The sequence below is a fragment of the Salminus brasiliensis genome, chromosome 8 (genome assembly GCF_030463535.1).
Source record: "Salminus brasiliensis chromosome 8, fSalBra1.hap2, whole genome shotgun sequence".
Classification (NCBI taxonomy): domain Eukaryota; kingdom Metazoa; phylum Chordata; class Actinopteri; order Characiformes; family Bryconidae; genus Salminus; species Salminus brasiliensis.
The window spans coordinates 17220417-17237585 of NC_132885.1; the positions used below are offsets into that span (position 1 = coordinate 17220417).

Genomic DNA, 17169 nt, shown 5'->3' on the forward strand with positions numbered 1-17169 from the left:
TTCCACTGCTCCACAGCTAAATGCTGGGGGGCTTAATACCCCTCTAACCTATCCCTGGCATTAGGCATGATGTCACTAGGTTCTGGTTTATCTGCTGTAGAATTCTATAGACAATACCTCACTTCAGGGACTAGACATGCCGTGTGTACAGGCACATATTTGCACAGTTGTGTGAGAAATGCATGCAACCTACTTACATACATACATAAGAACGAGTGTCCACAAACATCTGGACATAGAGTATGTGTGAAAGAGCCCATAAATATTCATGTACACGCACCGTAGATCTCGGTCTTCCTCTCCATGAGCATCCAGATAAACAGACCCCCACAGACAGAAACGATGTCCCCGGATGATGATGATGACAGATGCATTTATCAGGAGGAAGATTCCAGTGGCAGCTCCACAGTGCTGAGAATGCTACAGAGGCAGGAATTCATCATCATTATTATTAGACTAACTTCTTTTTGGATAAACTTTCACACCCCAGTCAGCATGCTGGGATCATTCTCTAGATTCAGCTGTAATTTTATTCTTCACAACTCGATTACTCGTTTCTGTTAAAGTGCAATTCAAAATAACACCCAGGAAAACACAAGCTTACACGGTTTGGTGGTCACAGAAGGTAAGGCAATCTCAACAGGCAACAGACCCTCAGATGTTTAGCCACTAAAGCAATGAAACCTGCTGATGCTGCCCAGCTTATGGTGTGCGAATCCATGGAGCAGCCCTACTCACCAGTACACACTCGCAGATGCCCTGCTGTTTGCAGCAGAGGCCCTTGAGGCAGACGAAGGCCCCACACACCAGGCACAGCGCTGGGTCCTTGGGTGTTTTATTGCAGACGGAGCATGACTTCCTGTGGTAGTACTGGAAGATGGTGTTATAGTTGTCTGGAAGCTGCAGCAGATGAGGAGCAGACCACTGAGGGTCCTGCACCAACAGACTCTGAAAAATGGGTTAAAAACAAACAAACAAACAAACAAAAAAACTGATTAAAATCCCTCCCTTTACATAAGCATTAAGCATCCACACACATACAAACAAAGCTTCTGACTAAATTGAGCCAAATATCAGTGTGCAGGCTGCTAGGTAATCATGCTGACCATACCATAGCCTGCTGTGAGGGAGAGCCTGCCAGGCTGATGAGCTCGGAGCACCACTGGGAGAGCAGCTCAAAAGCGCCTACATTCCATTCGAGGCACGCTGCGCTGCTCATGGAGCTGCTGGACTGAGACGGACCAGGCAGCAAACCCAAACAGCCTACCAACAATGAGAACTCCTCCTCCAACTGCAAACACAACAAAAACATACAGACAGTGAGCCAGAGAAATGGCATGGAATTCTTTTGGAATGAGAAATTAGCAGTCAGGATCATTCTGGATTGTAGCACTAGTACATGCTTCCCCAGAGTCAGTCTGCTCTGTTTAAAAGGAGTCTGGGGTTGTTAACCTATGGGCACTGTGGACTGGCTGGTTAGAGCAGCTCTTGCGTATTTATTTAAAAAAATTAATAAATAAATAAAATAATAATAATAATAATAATAATAATAATATGGTCAAGATAAAAGGACAGAATCTCAGAGAATCTCAGAAAAATCACGGAGAGAATCCCAGATGGAAGAAATCACAAGGGGCTTCTCAAAGCACTCACACTCTCTCTTTAATACAATCACTTGGATTCTTTTTTATTCTCCCTTTACTACGTCTTATCCTTTATATAAAGGTAGTATTCAGGTGTTCTTTGTATATGGCATTTGGTCCATTTACAACATAGTAAAGTAGTGAGGTTATACCACAGATTCTAAGTATCCAGCTCATGTTCCTATTAATAAATTAAATTGAATAAAAAAACAAAAAACAAAAAACAAAAAAACACCAGGGTGACCCTAAACCCATTGAATTGCATTGTTTCTTATTCTAAACTGTGATAAAGAGCAGTAATAAAAGATAGTGTGGCATTATGCTTTTAAAGTATCAGAGTTTTACATTACTTAAACACATTTATTATGATTTTATCTGTATAGAGTGAGATTAAAATCAATAAACCTTCATACACTTAACCTTCGCTAGTCTCCCTACAGTGTGTGTACACGTGTGCATACGCATGTGGTCATACCAGGCATCCAGGCAAGTTGTCCCCATAGAGATGGTGCTGAAGCAGGCAGGAGAGGCGCAGAAAGGGTAGGCAGAACTGCTGCAGGGTAAACTCTATAGACTGGGGAGACCACACACTCGAACTCAACTAGACAGAAAGAGGGAGAGACCAGGAGAGGGAAGAAAGTCACACCTCATCAATAATCATTAATGACCTGTTGATAAAGCAATGATGGATATGGTAGGTGAAGGGGAGCTGAATTTCTAAAACCTAGCTCTAGCAGCCATGGTGTTATTCATCAGAGAGAGGGGTGAATGACAGAATGAGGTGAGCAGCTAAAATAGCCTCAAAACCCAACTGACACACTCGTCCTTGCAAAAACAAGGGCATGGTTGTTCATATGTCCCTCCTATTTCCAAGACCCTCTACAAAGCAGCACTATACCTGACTTGGAGGCATCATGCATATATTAGCCAAAAAAATAAAATAGAAAAGGGGAGGTTCATTGATTCTCCATCAATTGAGCAAAATTTAGCAATGTTTAAGTTGCAAGCAAACTCATTCCATGCGGCCTAATGTGAAACATACACTACATGTGCAAATGTTTGTGGACACCCCCTTCTAACGACTGCATTCTCCTACTTTAAGTTGCACCCATTGCTTTAGACACAGACAGACACAAAAGTATTGTCAATAGAATAGGACTCTCTGGAGAAGATAAACATGAACCCATTGATACTCCCAACGCCAGGCATGGGCTAGAGGGGTAAAAAGCACCCCCAGCACGGAGTTGTGGAACAGTAGTTTCTGGAATGGTTGTGCTCCACCCAATTTTCTTGGTATGAGTTGGGGAGTTGGTATAGTGATCATCCAACATCCTGACCTCACCAAGTGCTGATTAGTGATTAGTTCTGATCACAAACGCCACCCCAACTCAATCCAAATGTACAAGATGGAGCTCAGTCACTGCAGAAAACGCTGAGGGGGCTTTGCACTCTCTAGCTGATGCTTGGAATGGCGACCGCATGATCATGTGCCACTGCTCCAGGGCATACTGTACATTTGAAATGCTTTTCAACAGAGCTTATACAAGTTACAAGCAGCAATGGGGTCAGGCATGTGGCGTATGAATGCTAAAATGAATATGGGTAATAATGTTGGTTGTAAAATGGGTGTGCTCTTACCATGGTTTCTTCAGACCTGCTCTCATACGTGCACTTGGCCTTTGTCAGCTCACTAATTACATGGCTCAGGAGTGTCTCCCACGATTTTTCAGAGTTTGGCATGTTCTGCATGTGCAAAGAAGCAGAAAAGGTTAACATGACACATTCGGTCAGCCACTCAATAGACATAGTAATGAATGCAAATGCATTGCTCAGTAAACCGAATGAAATATTGAACCTAAGGCTAGAGGACAGATAAATGTGTACAATCTTCATGGATGGACAAACAAGATCGATGGAGAGAAAACCTGTGGTACTTCTATCCTTTTTAAATTTTCATACCCAACAATGCACTGAATCCTAACTCTAAAAAAGAGAGCTTCGCTGATTTCTGCCAGAGCTCCTCTAGGTGGTGAAACTGCTTGTGTTTAGGACATGAGGACACTCATATCACACTTACTTCTTGCTTGCTGACAAGTGAGACTTGAGTTATCAGGTATGAGGTTTATGCCTCTTTCCCCTTTATTCTCAATGTGTGCCATTCTGTTTACTGTGGCCACACACACAATGAGACAACCAAATGCAAACGCACGGAAAATGGAATTTAGTAACTAGCTCCATTTCCAAACAAGAGCAGGGACAGGAATGAGAGGGAATGAGAGGAGAGAAAGACAGCTTCTACCTTAATGTCAAGAGGGGAGGCAAAGGAAAGGCGTATCTAAATAATGGAGAATTAAACGAGCCTGAAGGACAATCAGAAACTCCACACATTTGTGTTTGTCCATTTATATTCCACTCCCCCCTTCTTCCAATTGTGATTTAATAGAGTGGAAAGCTAACGTACCAATCCTTACAGATAATGATGTGCTTCCATAATGATGATAGACGCGCTGCATTTAGAGCTTTAACTGCTTAAAAACAAATGCCGCTAGGCTCTCATTCACTCACCCTGTTTACAAAAACGATATGTGCAAAGATGCCTTAAAATACTGGATGCTGATTTGATGGTGTGAAACATAAAAAGCATAAAATAATTGACACAGTCTAAACTTTATGAATCAATTAGCACAGCTACCCAAAAGCATTGCTCTTGTGGATTTGAAAGACTCAAAAGTTGCGTTTATTGATTTAACATTTAATAAGGACAACACACACACACTAACACCCTATTTATTGAGCTTATCCAATGAAATGTCAGCAAACTATTGGCTTGTCTTGAATCACCCAACATTCAGCAGTCCTACCAAACTAATTAAACCCCAAGTGTACAAGATACTGCTTGGTTGTGGAGTGCATGTTCTGATTGGCTGTACCTTCTTGGCTGCCCCGGTGTTGCTCCAGGCTAGTCTTTCCTCAGGGCTAAACCTGACCGATAAGGCTGCCAGGGCCTGAGTGTACTGCAGAGTGTAGAGCACCTTCACTATACATGTAAAATGTTCTGCCAAAAACAAAAACACACAAACATTAAGCATTCAATTGAAGAGATGCAGACTGAATGGCAAAACCTGAAGAGGATTTACAGGGACTAGACACACAGATTGCATACAGAAGAGATTTCTTCATAAAAATCCACTTCATTTTCACAAAGATTCTGACACTTTTCTTCTTATTAGCAATTTATGAGGACAATGGGAGCCACCCTTACAAGAGCATAGCTCTCAACAATCCTGCAGTTTTAAAAACCTCATGAATCTGAGGCAGCCTTTATCAAGTCTATGCTGACCAAAATTACACAGGGGGGTGTCTACTGAGCCATCTCCAGTCACACGGACATACTGGATACAGTAAACTCTGACATTGCATATTTAGAAAATATTATAGTGCCATCTGAATGGACAGGAATTACCACCTCAGTCTAGCATCAGCTGCAGGTGGTGAACTTAATTGCAGTCATCCAATATCATTTTTCTTCATGTGTTTTTCTTGATACACACATCAGATAAAACTCTTTGGATCTACTCATGTAAAGAGCGTTCCACTGTTTTCCAGCAGTGATTTTGAAACACACAAGGATTAAAAGTATGAATCACAGCACAATAAAACACACAGTAGCAGAGCTGTTCGATCTTATCTGCAAGTGGCCAGTTTGATTGCAGATTTACGCTACAACCAGGTGGCCGTACGCCATGCTTTACAGCCAAGCTTGGACAGTTGTGCAGTATAATACACATGAGCATCAGTCTTCAGGATAAACCTTTCTTGGAGCTGTGGAGTAAAATGTATGGCTTTGTTTTCTTGAACAAAAGCGTGCATTGAATTTGATTCTCATTTGAGGAGATCCTCTTTTTTTTCCTCCTCTCCCTCACTCTCTCTTAAGTGCTTTCTTGCTCATCTGTGTGTGAAGTCGCGTTCATTCTAAAAGCACTCTGACACACCTGCCTTTTCCCCTGCCTGCCAACGAGCTTCAATTACTGCCCAAATGAAAATGACCAAAACAGCAGAGACTTTTATGAGAGGAAATGAATGTAATGTACCTTTCTGCTGCAGTACAGGCCAGGAATCAAACAGTTTTTTAAAAGCTCCAGTGTGGAGTGAGGTATGCCCTCCCCCCCCTCCACCATTGCTGTTTCTGTCCTTCAGGCCACGCTCAGGGGAACAGTACTCAATGTGCTCAAAGTCACTCGAGATATACGTGTCAATCCAGCATTGATCAACACCAGAACAAACATCATTATGGCCCTCGTCGGGTGATTGCAGAATTGATTTTAAACACTTCACAATGAGAGATGGGTGTGAATGAAGTCTCTTAGTAATGCTATAGGGGTGAACAAATAGGTCAAGACATTACTGTGTACACACACGCGCGCGCACGCACAAACACACACTGACAGCTTACACACAGGTGTGTGTGTGTGTGTGATCCTCTGGAGAATGAGACAGTAATGGAGTGTCATTGTGCTCCTGTCTTAACTCCTCAAGACATCCAAAACCCAGGAGCTGTACAAATGAAATCCATGTTCCACACACGAATACACTACATGACACAATCTGATTGACCCGCAACACTACAATGACACTACACTCATACAACCAAGTGGCCACACGTCTGCCCAAGCTTAGCTGTAAAGAACTGTTCTTTTAAACAGCTTATTGGACGTGCGGCCACTTGGTTGTAACGTAAATCTGCAGCCACTTGCAGATATGACAGAACAGCTCTGCTACTGTGTGTTTTATCATGCTTTGATTCCAAGAGATGTTATGTAGTATGGGCCTGTAGCAACAGTTCAGAATAGTATGCGAAATGGGAAAGAAAACAGCAGGTTGACGTTCCCTTTTTAGTGGGCTCCTCTACAACTGAGCAGGGCTTCTAGGATTATCGGGATTGTAAGAAATTTCCACCATCCAAGCACCCTTCCCCACCTGATTGCTGCAATTTGAAATCCGAGAGAGAAAAAAAGTGAGAATGCGAGCGTAAGAGAACACTAAAGACAGAGAGACAGGGTGAAAAGACCCTTTTGTCAGAGAGTAAGAAAGTGCATGAGGGAAAGGGGGGGGTGAGAAAATGAACAAGACACATATAGTAAGAAAGAGAGTGTGAGAGAAAGTGTGAGAGCAAGTGAGTGTAAAAAGAAATTGACTGAGAGAGTGAGTTTGTGTGCCAGAAAACCAAAGGACAGAAGGTAAAAAGACCTTTGCGACATCAGAGTAAGAAAGGACGTGAGGGAATTACAGATAGACAGAGAGAAAACACAAGACAGATAGTAGAAAAAAGTGAGAGTGAGTGAAAGATACAAGGTGAAAGGGCCCCTTTGTGGGACAAAGAAAGTAAGAAAGTGAGTGAGAGCAAGAGAGGGAGCACGAGAGCGCTAGAGAGACAGGGTGAGTGGACCCTTTTGTGAGATCTGTACACAAACACGTGCACGCACAGATAAAGAGAGCAGGGGGTAGGAGATAAGGGAGCATGGCTGCCTGATGTACTGCAGCCCTTTGGGCCAGGGTTACAGCTGATACAGGACCATCACACACTGGCCACACAGCCTGATCCTGTATGCGTTCCTAAATAAGTACTGGTATTGGTCAGTATTGTGCATGATCAAAGGTCAAATGATAAACATTTAATAGTTGTATAGTGCTTCACTGACTGATGTGATCATTAACTGAAATTTACCCAAAGAGATTCAAATGTCAAATAATATGCAGTGGGGGTGAAAACAGCTCTCCTGTGTTTGAGGCAGTGTTCTTGACAATATCCAGGTGCTATAAATAAGATTGTTTCACTTATAAACATCTCTTTGTGCCAGACAACAAGGCATCACATTCCTGAATGGGATTTTCATGGATAATATTTAGAGAAATGCTGTTTTATGTACAGGATTTCCATCCATGTTAGAACTTTAAAGTCAGCAACAGCTGGTTTTATTGGCCAACCCTTCAAACAGAGCAGAGTAAAGCAGCTGGTACCTTTGCGTAGAGGCTGAGGCATAGTGAGCACAAAAATGATGAGTAAAGAGGGGACGTCTCTAAACAGCATCGGCACCTCGGGACGGTCTTCATCCTCGTACCTATAAGGATTACACACAAAGGACAATGGTCAGGTGAGTAACACACAAAACAGAAGAAGCTTAAACAGGGCTGCACTTTATTCAGCAAAATAACTGTACATGTAAAACATCCAATATACATGAGGGTGCACACTACTGAAACCATGTAATATACACTTAATATGCCTTAAAAGTCTACTGCAGAAATATACATCCAGAAATATGACTTGTACAGCTTTGCATTTGCAGAATAGTATTCAGATACTGCAGATCACTTTTTAATAGGATCTTTTCCCTTGGCTACACTGTGTATATCTGTAAGACACCTTCAACAAACAGAGGGGCAGATTAAAGTACACCAAAAAATAATTAAAGCACCAAAAAATAAATAAATAAATAAAACTAAAAAAAAGCAAAAGCAAATCACTTATCCAAAAAAATATCCACACCCGATTCAAATTAATAAAAAAATATATACATATTTGAATAATTTTTAAAGAAAAGACAAAGTACCTTTTCAAGAACATTCAAATCTTATGAAAAGCGACCTGAATATTTTAAAAAAGAAATGTATTTGAATGTATTGAACAGTGATCTGAATCCTCTGTAAATGTAACAATCTTTCACAGTCAGGGATTCCATCTCTTATTTTTTGTGGAAAGGCTATATTTAAAAGTGGTACAAGAGGCCTGACAATCAAGCCTGGTTGTGTCTAGTTTAACTGGTTCCTTTCACTGGTTGATAACTAGGTAGATAATGTTTCCTTTACTAAACAAAATGATTATATTACCCATTAATGCACTACTGATGAATCATAATTAACTACTATGAGACTGAAGTTTTAATAGATTGAAGTCACTTTTAAAAATATTTGAATCACTTTCCAAAACATCTGAAAAAAATCTGAAATATCCAAACTGCCTTTCAAAGCAATTCAAATAATATTTTAAAAAATATCATTTTTAAAGAAAAGACAATTCAAAGTAACTTTTTTTTTTTTTTTAAAGTACACTGAGTACACACATTTAACAAATGCCTTGACCACCTTAGTATTATATTCAATTTTGTTATAAATAGGCACTATCCTAATTCCCTCTATTTTTGCCCATTATGTTTTTCATGGCTCTGGCGAGATTATCAGACACTGAAAAACAAGAACACGGCACAACCACTTCAATTACTATTGTTTTAATTGTACCCTTTAATTCTGCTCAGTTTGACCGTAGTATACTAATGTGAGTAATATTTCCAATTTAAAACAGCAGATTTAGATTTCAGAAACTGAACAGAACCCCATTCAACCTATAAGATAACCCCACCCGGAAAGGAGCACATCCAGAAAGCAGTGCAAGGGAGATTACCCCTTTTTACAGCAGCTATTTAAATAGTACAGTGGGACGGCCTGGGGAAGCAAACGACAGTGCTCTCCTTTAAAAACCCTAACAAGGTATTTTTAACACTGAATGACTCCCCTCTGAATACTGCCTCGCTAAGAGACCTCTCACAGGTGCAAAAGCTGTCTTACTGCGCTAATCAGAGAGAGGAAGAAAAGCGAGAAGGGAGAGTGCGAGGAAGGCAGACGGGCATGCTGAGCAATAGAAAACGAGAAGGAGCGAGAGAGAGGTGAACATGGAAGCATTTATCCAATCTGAGATCGTTAAGTGTCTTTTAAGTGGGAGCATGGCACTCTCTGTGCAGTCGATACAGCAGGAATTCTCCCACAAATGGCTCAGGCCACTTTCACACCAACCTATTAACTCCTGCTGCATGAAAAGTAGGACACAAAGCCATACTTTTCACATGCAGTCGGTCATAGTATGGAATTCAGCATATGTGACCGTGGACACAGAAAAGCAAGTTAAATACCTATAGAACATATGCAAAAAGAGTCCTTTATTCAGTGACTACAGGGAAAGGTCTTCTCTTTCTGAGCAGCACAGCACCCTGTAATTTGCCAGATGCTGCAATTATTGGTATCTATGGCAACCCCATACGGGCCTTTCATTTCTGCTGCTCCGTTTCTGGAAGAGAGATTGCTGGAGCCCAGAGGAGATGGCACCATTTAGTGAGAGGTGAAAGAGGCAGCCTGAATGAGTACGCATGTGTGTGCGCGTGTGTGTGTGTACTTACTCTGGCTCTCTGTTCTGGGTTATCTGTGTGAGCCTGGTCCAGGGGTTATAGGCAGAATCAATGCTGTACAGACGCATGTGCATGGCCAACACATGGAACAACTGATCTGAAACACACAACAGACAGATACATATCAGCACCATGAATACACACCTCACTCACAGGCCTAATAACAGCAAACCTATTTAATCTCCTAGGAACAAATTCAGAAGATGACAAGCAGCTTGGAGAAGAGCAGAGCACAGCCAACCCCAGCCAGTGAGGGTTTTCTGTGTGCAGAATTTAAAACCAGTCAGATCAATTACCACACTCGATTCCACAGTGACAGCGCATTACATCGACACATCACTGCAGAGTGTATGACATGTGGAATGGACACTAGCCTTTGGGCTACCAAAACAGTCAAAGGCTGCCACAGACCACTGTTCATACTTCATGACAGTGCCAAGGCCACAGTCTGACCCCCAAATGCAATGCGGACATATACCGCAGAACATCCTTCATTTGGAAAAGTCAAGCTTGTACGCTGGGTCAGATCAGATTCATGGAAACATAAATGGTTGATTTGATGTGTCTTAGAAGTGTGCTAAAGCTCAATCTGCGTCACCTGCTTTTCTGCTGAACAAATGGTCTAAACCATGCTTCACTAGAGAAGCACAGATGGGCATGTTCCACTCTGGTCTTACAAAATAAATAAATAAATAAATAAATAAAAATAATAATAAATAAATATTTTGGATTTTCGATTTTGCTGCCACTTTTAAAATCAGTTGGACAAACATGGGTCATTGATTGTACGTACACGGATTGGAGATAAATGGCTACTCCGTGTCTGGACACAGAGGGCCCAGAAAATTGACCCTCCTTTACTTTTTTAATAAAAGTAAAGTTTTAGTAAAAAGTAAAAACTATTTTGCTCCAACTCGCCATTGTTTGTATTATGGCAAGACAGCTATCGCCATGGCATTCACCCATGATGAACCCCACTCGCCAGACTAGTGTTTTGGCTGCAGAGTACCGCAGACTCAGCAACTAACAAGTATAAACACTCACAACAGTGTAGGTCACTTGCACAGGCTATACTGTAGACTCTGCCTTGACTCGATGCAGAAGCATAAATTGGCCTTAACGTAGGTGAAGTTTGATCACCCAGAAAACACCATCACCAAAATTAACAACTGACTGAATTTATTTGAATACAGAAGATGGTTGGAGTCTAAACTTGGCTAAAGGTCTTATAATAAAGTGCAAATTTGCTGAATGTCAAATTTCTTTTAGGTCCCCCCCCATCGTTCACTGGGCAACTGGGAGCTCCTCTTCACTCTGTAATCCATGTCCTAGCTAAACGTGTCCCAATTTCTGAGGTCATGACGCCCAGTAGAGCATTACCAAGACCAAAATAACCAGCAGGCAACTAGCGACCTGTTCTTGATAAACTAAAAGACTTGAGTGGAGCAACACTGCCATCTGCAGGCACCAAAGCAGTGGAGGAACCATATAAAATTAACCTTACTGTACAATAATTTTTTTTTTCTAATCTCACTAAATGAAAACAGTTTGAATAAAACAGAGAGACAAACAACTAACGTGATTGGGTGCACAAATTACCTTTGCAACCAAATTCCCAACAGGACAAATACTAAAGGGAACATCATGCTCCAGTATATCCTGCTAATGTGCAGTTCTCAGCTCTTAAGGGAATGAAATATGCATCAGGCATCTTCTGATCACAGCCTCTCCATCACTACCTGATACACACTCATTCATCTTTCTGACCCCCATTCGTTAAAATCACTCCATCATCCAGTGGCTGGTGGTTTGTGGAGGGCACGGACAGCTGGAATAGAGATCTCGTCGCTCCACTCTCCCTGATATTGATCTGCCTCATCCTCCCACCTGTGCTTATAGGGTTTAGTACCAGTCTCTCCTCACTTTAACACCTCTTGCTCATGCCATTCATCAAATATAGATGTGTGAGAGAGAGAGAGAGAGAGAGAGACAGAGAGAGAGAGAGAGAGAGAGAGAGAGACAGAGAGAGAGAGAGAGACAGAGACAGAGAGACAGAGACAGAGAGACAGAGAGACAGAGACAGAGACAGAGACAGAGACAGAGACAGAGACAGAGACAGAGACAGAGAGAGAGAGAGAGAGAGAGACTAAAAAGGAGAAAAACACTAAAGTATAAAGTATAATGGATAGGGAATATATCCCACATACTTGTTTAATAATATTAAAAGAATCATATAATAGAAAAAAACTGAATTAATTAGCTCCAACTAAAAAGCTAAAATATTTAGAGCCAAAAATAAGCGTGATTTCATTACTTTACAACAGGAGACACTGGGTTAACAAAGCAAACACATTCTGTACATAGACGGTTACCAATCTGAATTTATTTTGGCATCAACAAGCCATATTAAAAATCTTCAGCTATTATTAGAACTGTGTCATTATCCCCATAACATCTATTTTTTTGGTACTATTCCACTTTCAAACCAGACTGCAACCTGCGGAATGATACCACACACTGTGCTGAGGTAAAAGTGCCTTTTCACACCTATGGCTGGCTTGCTCCGGTCAGAATCAGTTTGTAAACGTGGAGCGTTTTCCCTTTGGCTTGATTTATCAATCCAAAAAGTGTACTAAAATGTGCCAACAAACCTCGTTAGAATGTTTGTTGGACTGGGTCGGGGGCAAGGAAGTAAATACAGCAAGCAGGTCCTGTGTTCTGGACTAGTGCATCTTTCTGTGCAGTTTAAGACGAAGGGCATTTGTTCATAGCTGAAGTAATTAACTAGGCAGCATACCAGGTTAACACCTGGTTATAGGAGCCGTTTAGCTCAAACATGCCGAGTACATCTGAACGCTGGGTCGGATCGAGGTCAGATTCAAGTTCTCATCACAAATGAAGCGCTCCAGAGTTTGTTTGGGACTAGTCAGAGACCACCTCCACTGAAGGGCCTCAGTGCAGTTGTTTTAGTCCGCACCAGAGTGTGATTACTGTATTCCCACCAGCCCAAACTAACCGTACCAAGGCAGCAAACCAACCAGGGTCTGTATTTACGGAGATGAGACCGGTGGTAACGGTAAACCAGCATCTTCAGTTCTAAACTAAAGCAGCAAACTTCGGATCCCAAATGTTTCAGTTGATCAACAGCATTGATTCTGCAGTGATTCATCAGGTTCCTTAGATTTTTTGCAAAACCATTCCTTTAAGCATGCTAATTATAGAAGGTTTTGAGTTAATTCTGTCAAAATCTAAATCTAAACCTGAAAACAATACGACATCATTTTAACAGAAGACTGTATTAACCTGGGCATAGTTGAACAAGAGTTTGGTATACAGAAGTGAGACAGGTGAACCTTAAACACGGTTGTGTCATCTTTCAAAAGCAAAACCCATGTACATTAACAACTGTAAAGCAGGCTGATTTTAAAACCCCTCGACCCCCCCCCCCCCCCATAATTTACATACATATTGAAAGGCTTTCACTAGTGGGCTGGGTGTAAGCCAACCAAGTGAAGCGCCATTCCGAGAATGGCCGACCAGAGAAAGTGCCAGTGCACCGCGGGGAAGCCAATACCAGCCAATAAAAGCAGAGTTTTAAAATGAGGCAAAATAACAGGGCTGTAAACAGGCTTGTGCACCCACATTTGCCACCTTAGGCACATACTTGCCATGTATAAATCAAAGAACAACTGAAAAAACAGAATAAATGCAGCACCTTTAATGCAAATATCACAGATTCTCTTCGTCACCACCATGAGTCTTTTTTGAGTCCTTCCTAGTCCATCAAGTCATTTGCTTTCACTTTGCTTTTGTCTAGCTGTACTCTTCAAGTGCCCCCCACTCTCCACCCGCCTTCCCTATGCACACCAATCTCTAATGTACTGCGACTGAGTAAATTTGGCCAGTGCCGGGCCCACGTACTTAATGTAGCTCAGAAAATGGCCGTGGTGGTGGAGTGTGAAATCTCTTCAGCTCTATTCAAGAGTGACGGAACTTTTCATAAGAGCCCAGAGACCAGACCTCACATGCGCGCACACATGCGTACCCACTCACACAGACTCCCCAATTATTCTGAACGACTGTACAAAACCAGGGTGGGGGGTGTTGACTGGCTGACTGTACTGCTGTCTGTGATCAGAATCTAGAAAAAGTAAGTACTTCCAGTACCTTTGATCCTATAACTCCTCAAAACACTGCTTGAACAGTGTTGACGTGACAGACAGACACTGCACTCACTGATCGGCTTGAAGGCAGACAGCAGACAAAACGGGTGTCATCCAATGTGTACAACAGAAATGAGTGCTAAAGAGGAGGCTATATTAAAATAGTCATGCATATTATGTACACATAATACTTAAGACATAAGACTAAGGTTTACACTCACTGAGACAGGAGCGTTTGGCTGCAGCACTTGCTCCCCCACTGCACAGATTCCCACCACGATGAACCAACTCCAACTCTAGATTCGTCCTGAAAATAGAGACAGACCGATAGGAAGAGAAAGAGGAAGGAAAAGGTCTGTATTATCATGTAGACAGTAAAAACCCACTCAAATCACACTTTACTTACTACACATAAAATCCACACACACACACACACACACACACACACACACACACACACACACACACACACTTGCATTTTCACACAATTTGCAAGTGTAGGTGGCTCTTTACCTTGTGCCAAAACTCCACTACAAATGGACCAATAGAAATGCTCCAAATACTTGGAGAAAATCTTTTTACATTGACTTCCATTGAAGCAGAGACTTAACACCGCTAACCACATATACACTGAGAGCACATCGCTCGACTAGTGAGTAATCAGAACACAGCAGGGCTAACAAACACCGCCAACGATGTTAAGCTCCGCAGTGCAGTTCTGCAGGGGACTCTCACAGCTAGTGCTCGGAGTTCAACAGCATTTTAAACGCGGCTGATTACAGAAAGAAAAGTAAAAACTTTTCTTTGAGAGGCCCTGCAAAAGCCGTGCATGATGATGAATTACCAAGTTAATCTTCCCAGGCAAACATAGCACCCTGCTCTGTCTCGATTAAGGGCAGCGACTGTCCGATCAAACCGAAAGAGGCCCGAAAGATAATTGGCGATCTGTGTCTGACCAGAAAATATTCCAAGTTGGAGTTGTTGGAGCATTCATATCATATCTACGTTTGAAATATGGGTCCAAATAAAGCAGTAGACTATCAAACAGTATACCAATTATACATCCAATGTGCCAGTGGTTGTGCCATCATAAGTATATTTTAAGCCATCATTAAGATCATAACATTGCGCTTTTTGGCCAGCTGATGTAATTACGCTGTGTAAGAGGCCACACTGATGAGCGTTAGCAGGTCAGTCTCAACAGGCTAGCAAGGCAGGGACCAATCTCCAGTTTTCCTGGATGAGAAGAGTCAGAAAGAGAGCTGGAGAGGAAAAGAAAAGGGGGGGAGGAAAGGAGGGGGGGAAAAAAAGGGAGAAAGAAGAAGCAATTTCCCATAGATAATGCAGGCGGGCAGCTCCATCTGGCTGCCACTGATAAGGGAGCAAGCATTTGACGGAGGAATTTTCCACTGCGCTGTTCAGCCAACGAGAAAAAGACGACGCAAACTGGAGACCAGAGCAGAAAGAGTGAGCGGGAGAGAGAGAGAGAGAGGAGGGGAGAGGCTTGAGCACACCAGCTAATAGCCTCTGTATTATTTGTGGGAATAAAAGGGAAGGGCCTCAATAACAATTCTGCTTATGACAGGTCAGATTCTTGAGTGAAGATGCTGACAAACAGGCACTGAGCAAGTGTACGATCATCTGCAGTCAATGCACTAAATTAAAGCAAACATAAATAAAGAAAGAAATAAATGGAAATTTTACAAAAATTCTAATCAATACCCTTATGGCACTGCCTGATTCAGAACCCCAGTGCATGGAAAGCACAATATTACCTGAACCTCTCCCACACAACGCACAACACTCCTGGGCTATTCTGATAGGAGCAGGCAGCCACACAAAAAGGATGCATGAAGTGCCAGACAAATCAATTTCCTACAAATAAAGCAGAAAGCCTCAAGTGGCAGGGGTAGAGGGGCTGGCTTTTACTACCACTCCAGATATAACTGCACTTTAGTAGCAGCAATAACAGCCAGATTAAAATAAGACTGAAGTGGCTGTAACAAAAAACCCATTCTGTGGTCAGGTCAGAGAATGTGGCAATAGGGTTGGGCGTTATAACGGTACCAGCGTATACCGAGGTATTTTAAAATTCTGACAGCATCTCCAAATGAGGACTGCATTTCAAAAATTTTTGATTTCTGTTCTGTCTCTCTAGTACACAGCAAAATAAGAATATTCCCCCATGTGCATTTAAAAGAGGCCCAGGGTGTGGTGCTGTTGGAGTTCACGGATTGGTGTAGTCATGCTCTGAAAAAAGGGTGGGGGTGGGGGAGCAACAAAAAAACAAGCCCACCGCAGATGAGAGTTAATGTTGCGCAGAGTTAGTTTAAAAGGAAGAATCAAGCAAACCTGAATATCAAAAAACAATTCCTCCAATCTGTGCTCTCAGGTATGCTACTTCATCCTCTAAACGAGTGTGGTTTTAGCCTTAGTTAGCTGGAACACAGACTGTGTGATGGTGTTTAGCTATATTTAGATAAGTTATCTAGCATGCTAGACAGTTCTAGCTATCTACAAGCCCAAACACAGCAGAAGCGGTCTCGGTTTGCCTTACTGCCACAGTTCTTAGCTCTCAGACACAAGTCAGTAAGTCTACAGCTGGTGAAACTGCAGCCAAGCTAGCTCAGCAAAGGATAGCATAGATAGTGGGCTACAGATCCAAACAGTCCAACACGATGTGGCAGTCTCTATCTTTTACTCTCCAAAATTCATGCTGCTAAACATGCTTACCTGGCCACGGAGTACATGAAGAGGAAGTCATTATCAGGTGAACCAGGGTTCTTGCCGTAGTCCATGTACTTCTTCTGTGTGGCGTTCTTTATGTCCTTAATCACAGACTCCATCTCTTTAGTGAGGTTGGACTCCGTCTGCAAGGTTGTTACAAGATTAGTGGTGAAGATTAAATTCAGAATCATTTCAAATTTCTGTTTTTAGTTCGCCTGACATATGAACGCATGTTAAGGTCACAGAGAAGGAGATGAAGGGATTACATGACCGTCAGTGTCCATACACTCACAAACTCATTTTATTCCATGTCCACCAGCAGAGCAGTGAGGATGGAAGCTAGCACTCACACACGAAGATGGAGGAAAAGGGAAAGGTAGACACGTCCTAAGGAATGCT

General features: G+C 42.1%; 1 protein-coding gene across 3 annotated transcripts in view; it reads right to left on the bottom strand.

Moving 5' to 3' along the window:
* The window catches only part of ubr3 (ubiquitin protein ligase E3 component n-recognin 3), a 49239-nt gene that overhangs the window by 3710 nt on the left and 28360 nt on the right, over positions 1–17169 (bottom strand). For all 3 annotated transcript variants that reach the window (XM_072685871.1, XM_072685870.1, XM_072685872.1), the window contains exons 29-38: positions 16777–16913; positions 14265–14350; positions 9872–9977; positions 7662–7762; positions 4574–4698; positions 3282–3386; positions 2119–2244; positions 1112–1291; positions 739–948; positions 281–420 (exon numbers count right to left, since the gene is read on the bottom strand). In XM_072685871.1, the coding sequence (XP_072541972.1) occupies positions 281–420; positions 739–948; positions 1112–1291; positions 2119–2244; positions 3282–3386; positions 4574–4698; positions 7662–7762; positions 9872–9977; positions 14265–14350; positions 16777–16913 (1316 nt within the window). The remainder of the gene's footprint in view (positions 1–280; positions 421–738; positions 949–1111; positions 1292–2118; positions 2245–3281; positions 3387–4573; positions 4699–7661; positions 7763–9871; positions 9978–14264; positions 14351–16776; positions 16914–17169) is intronic.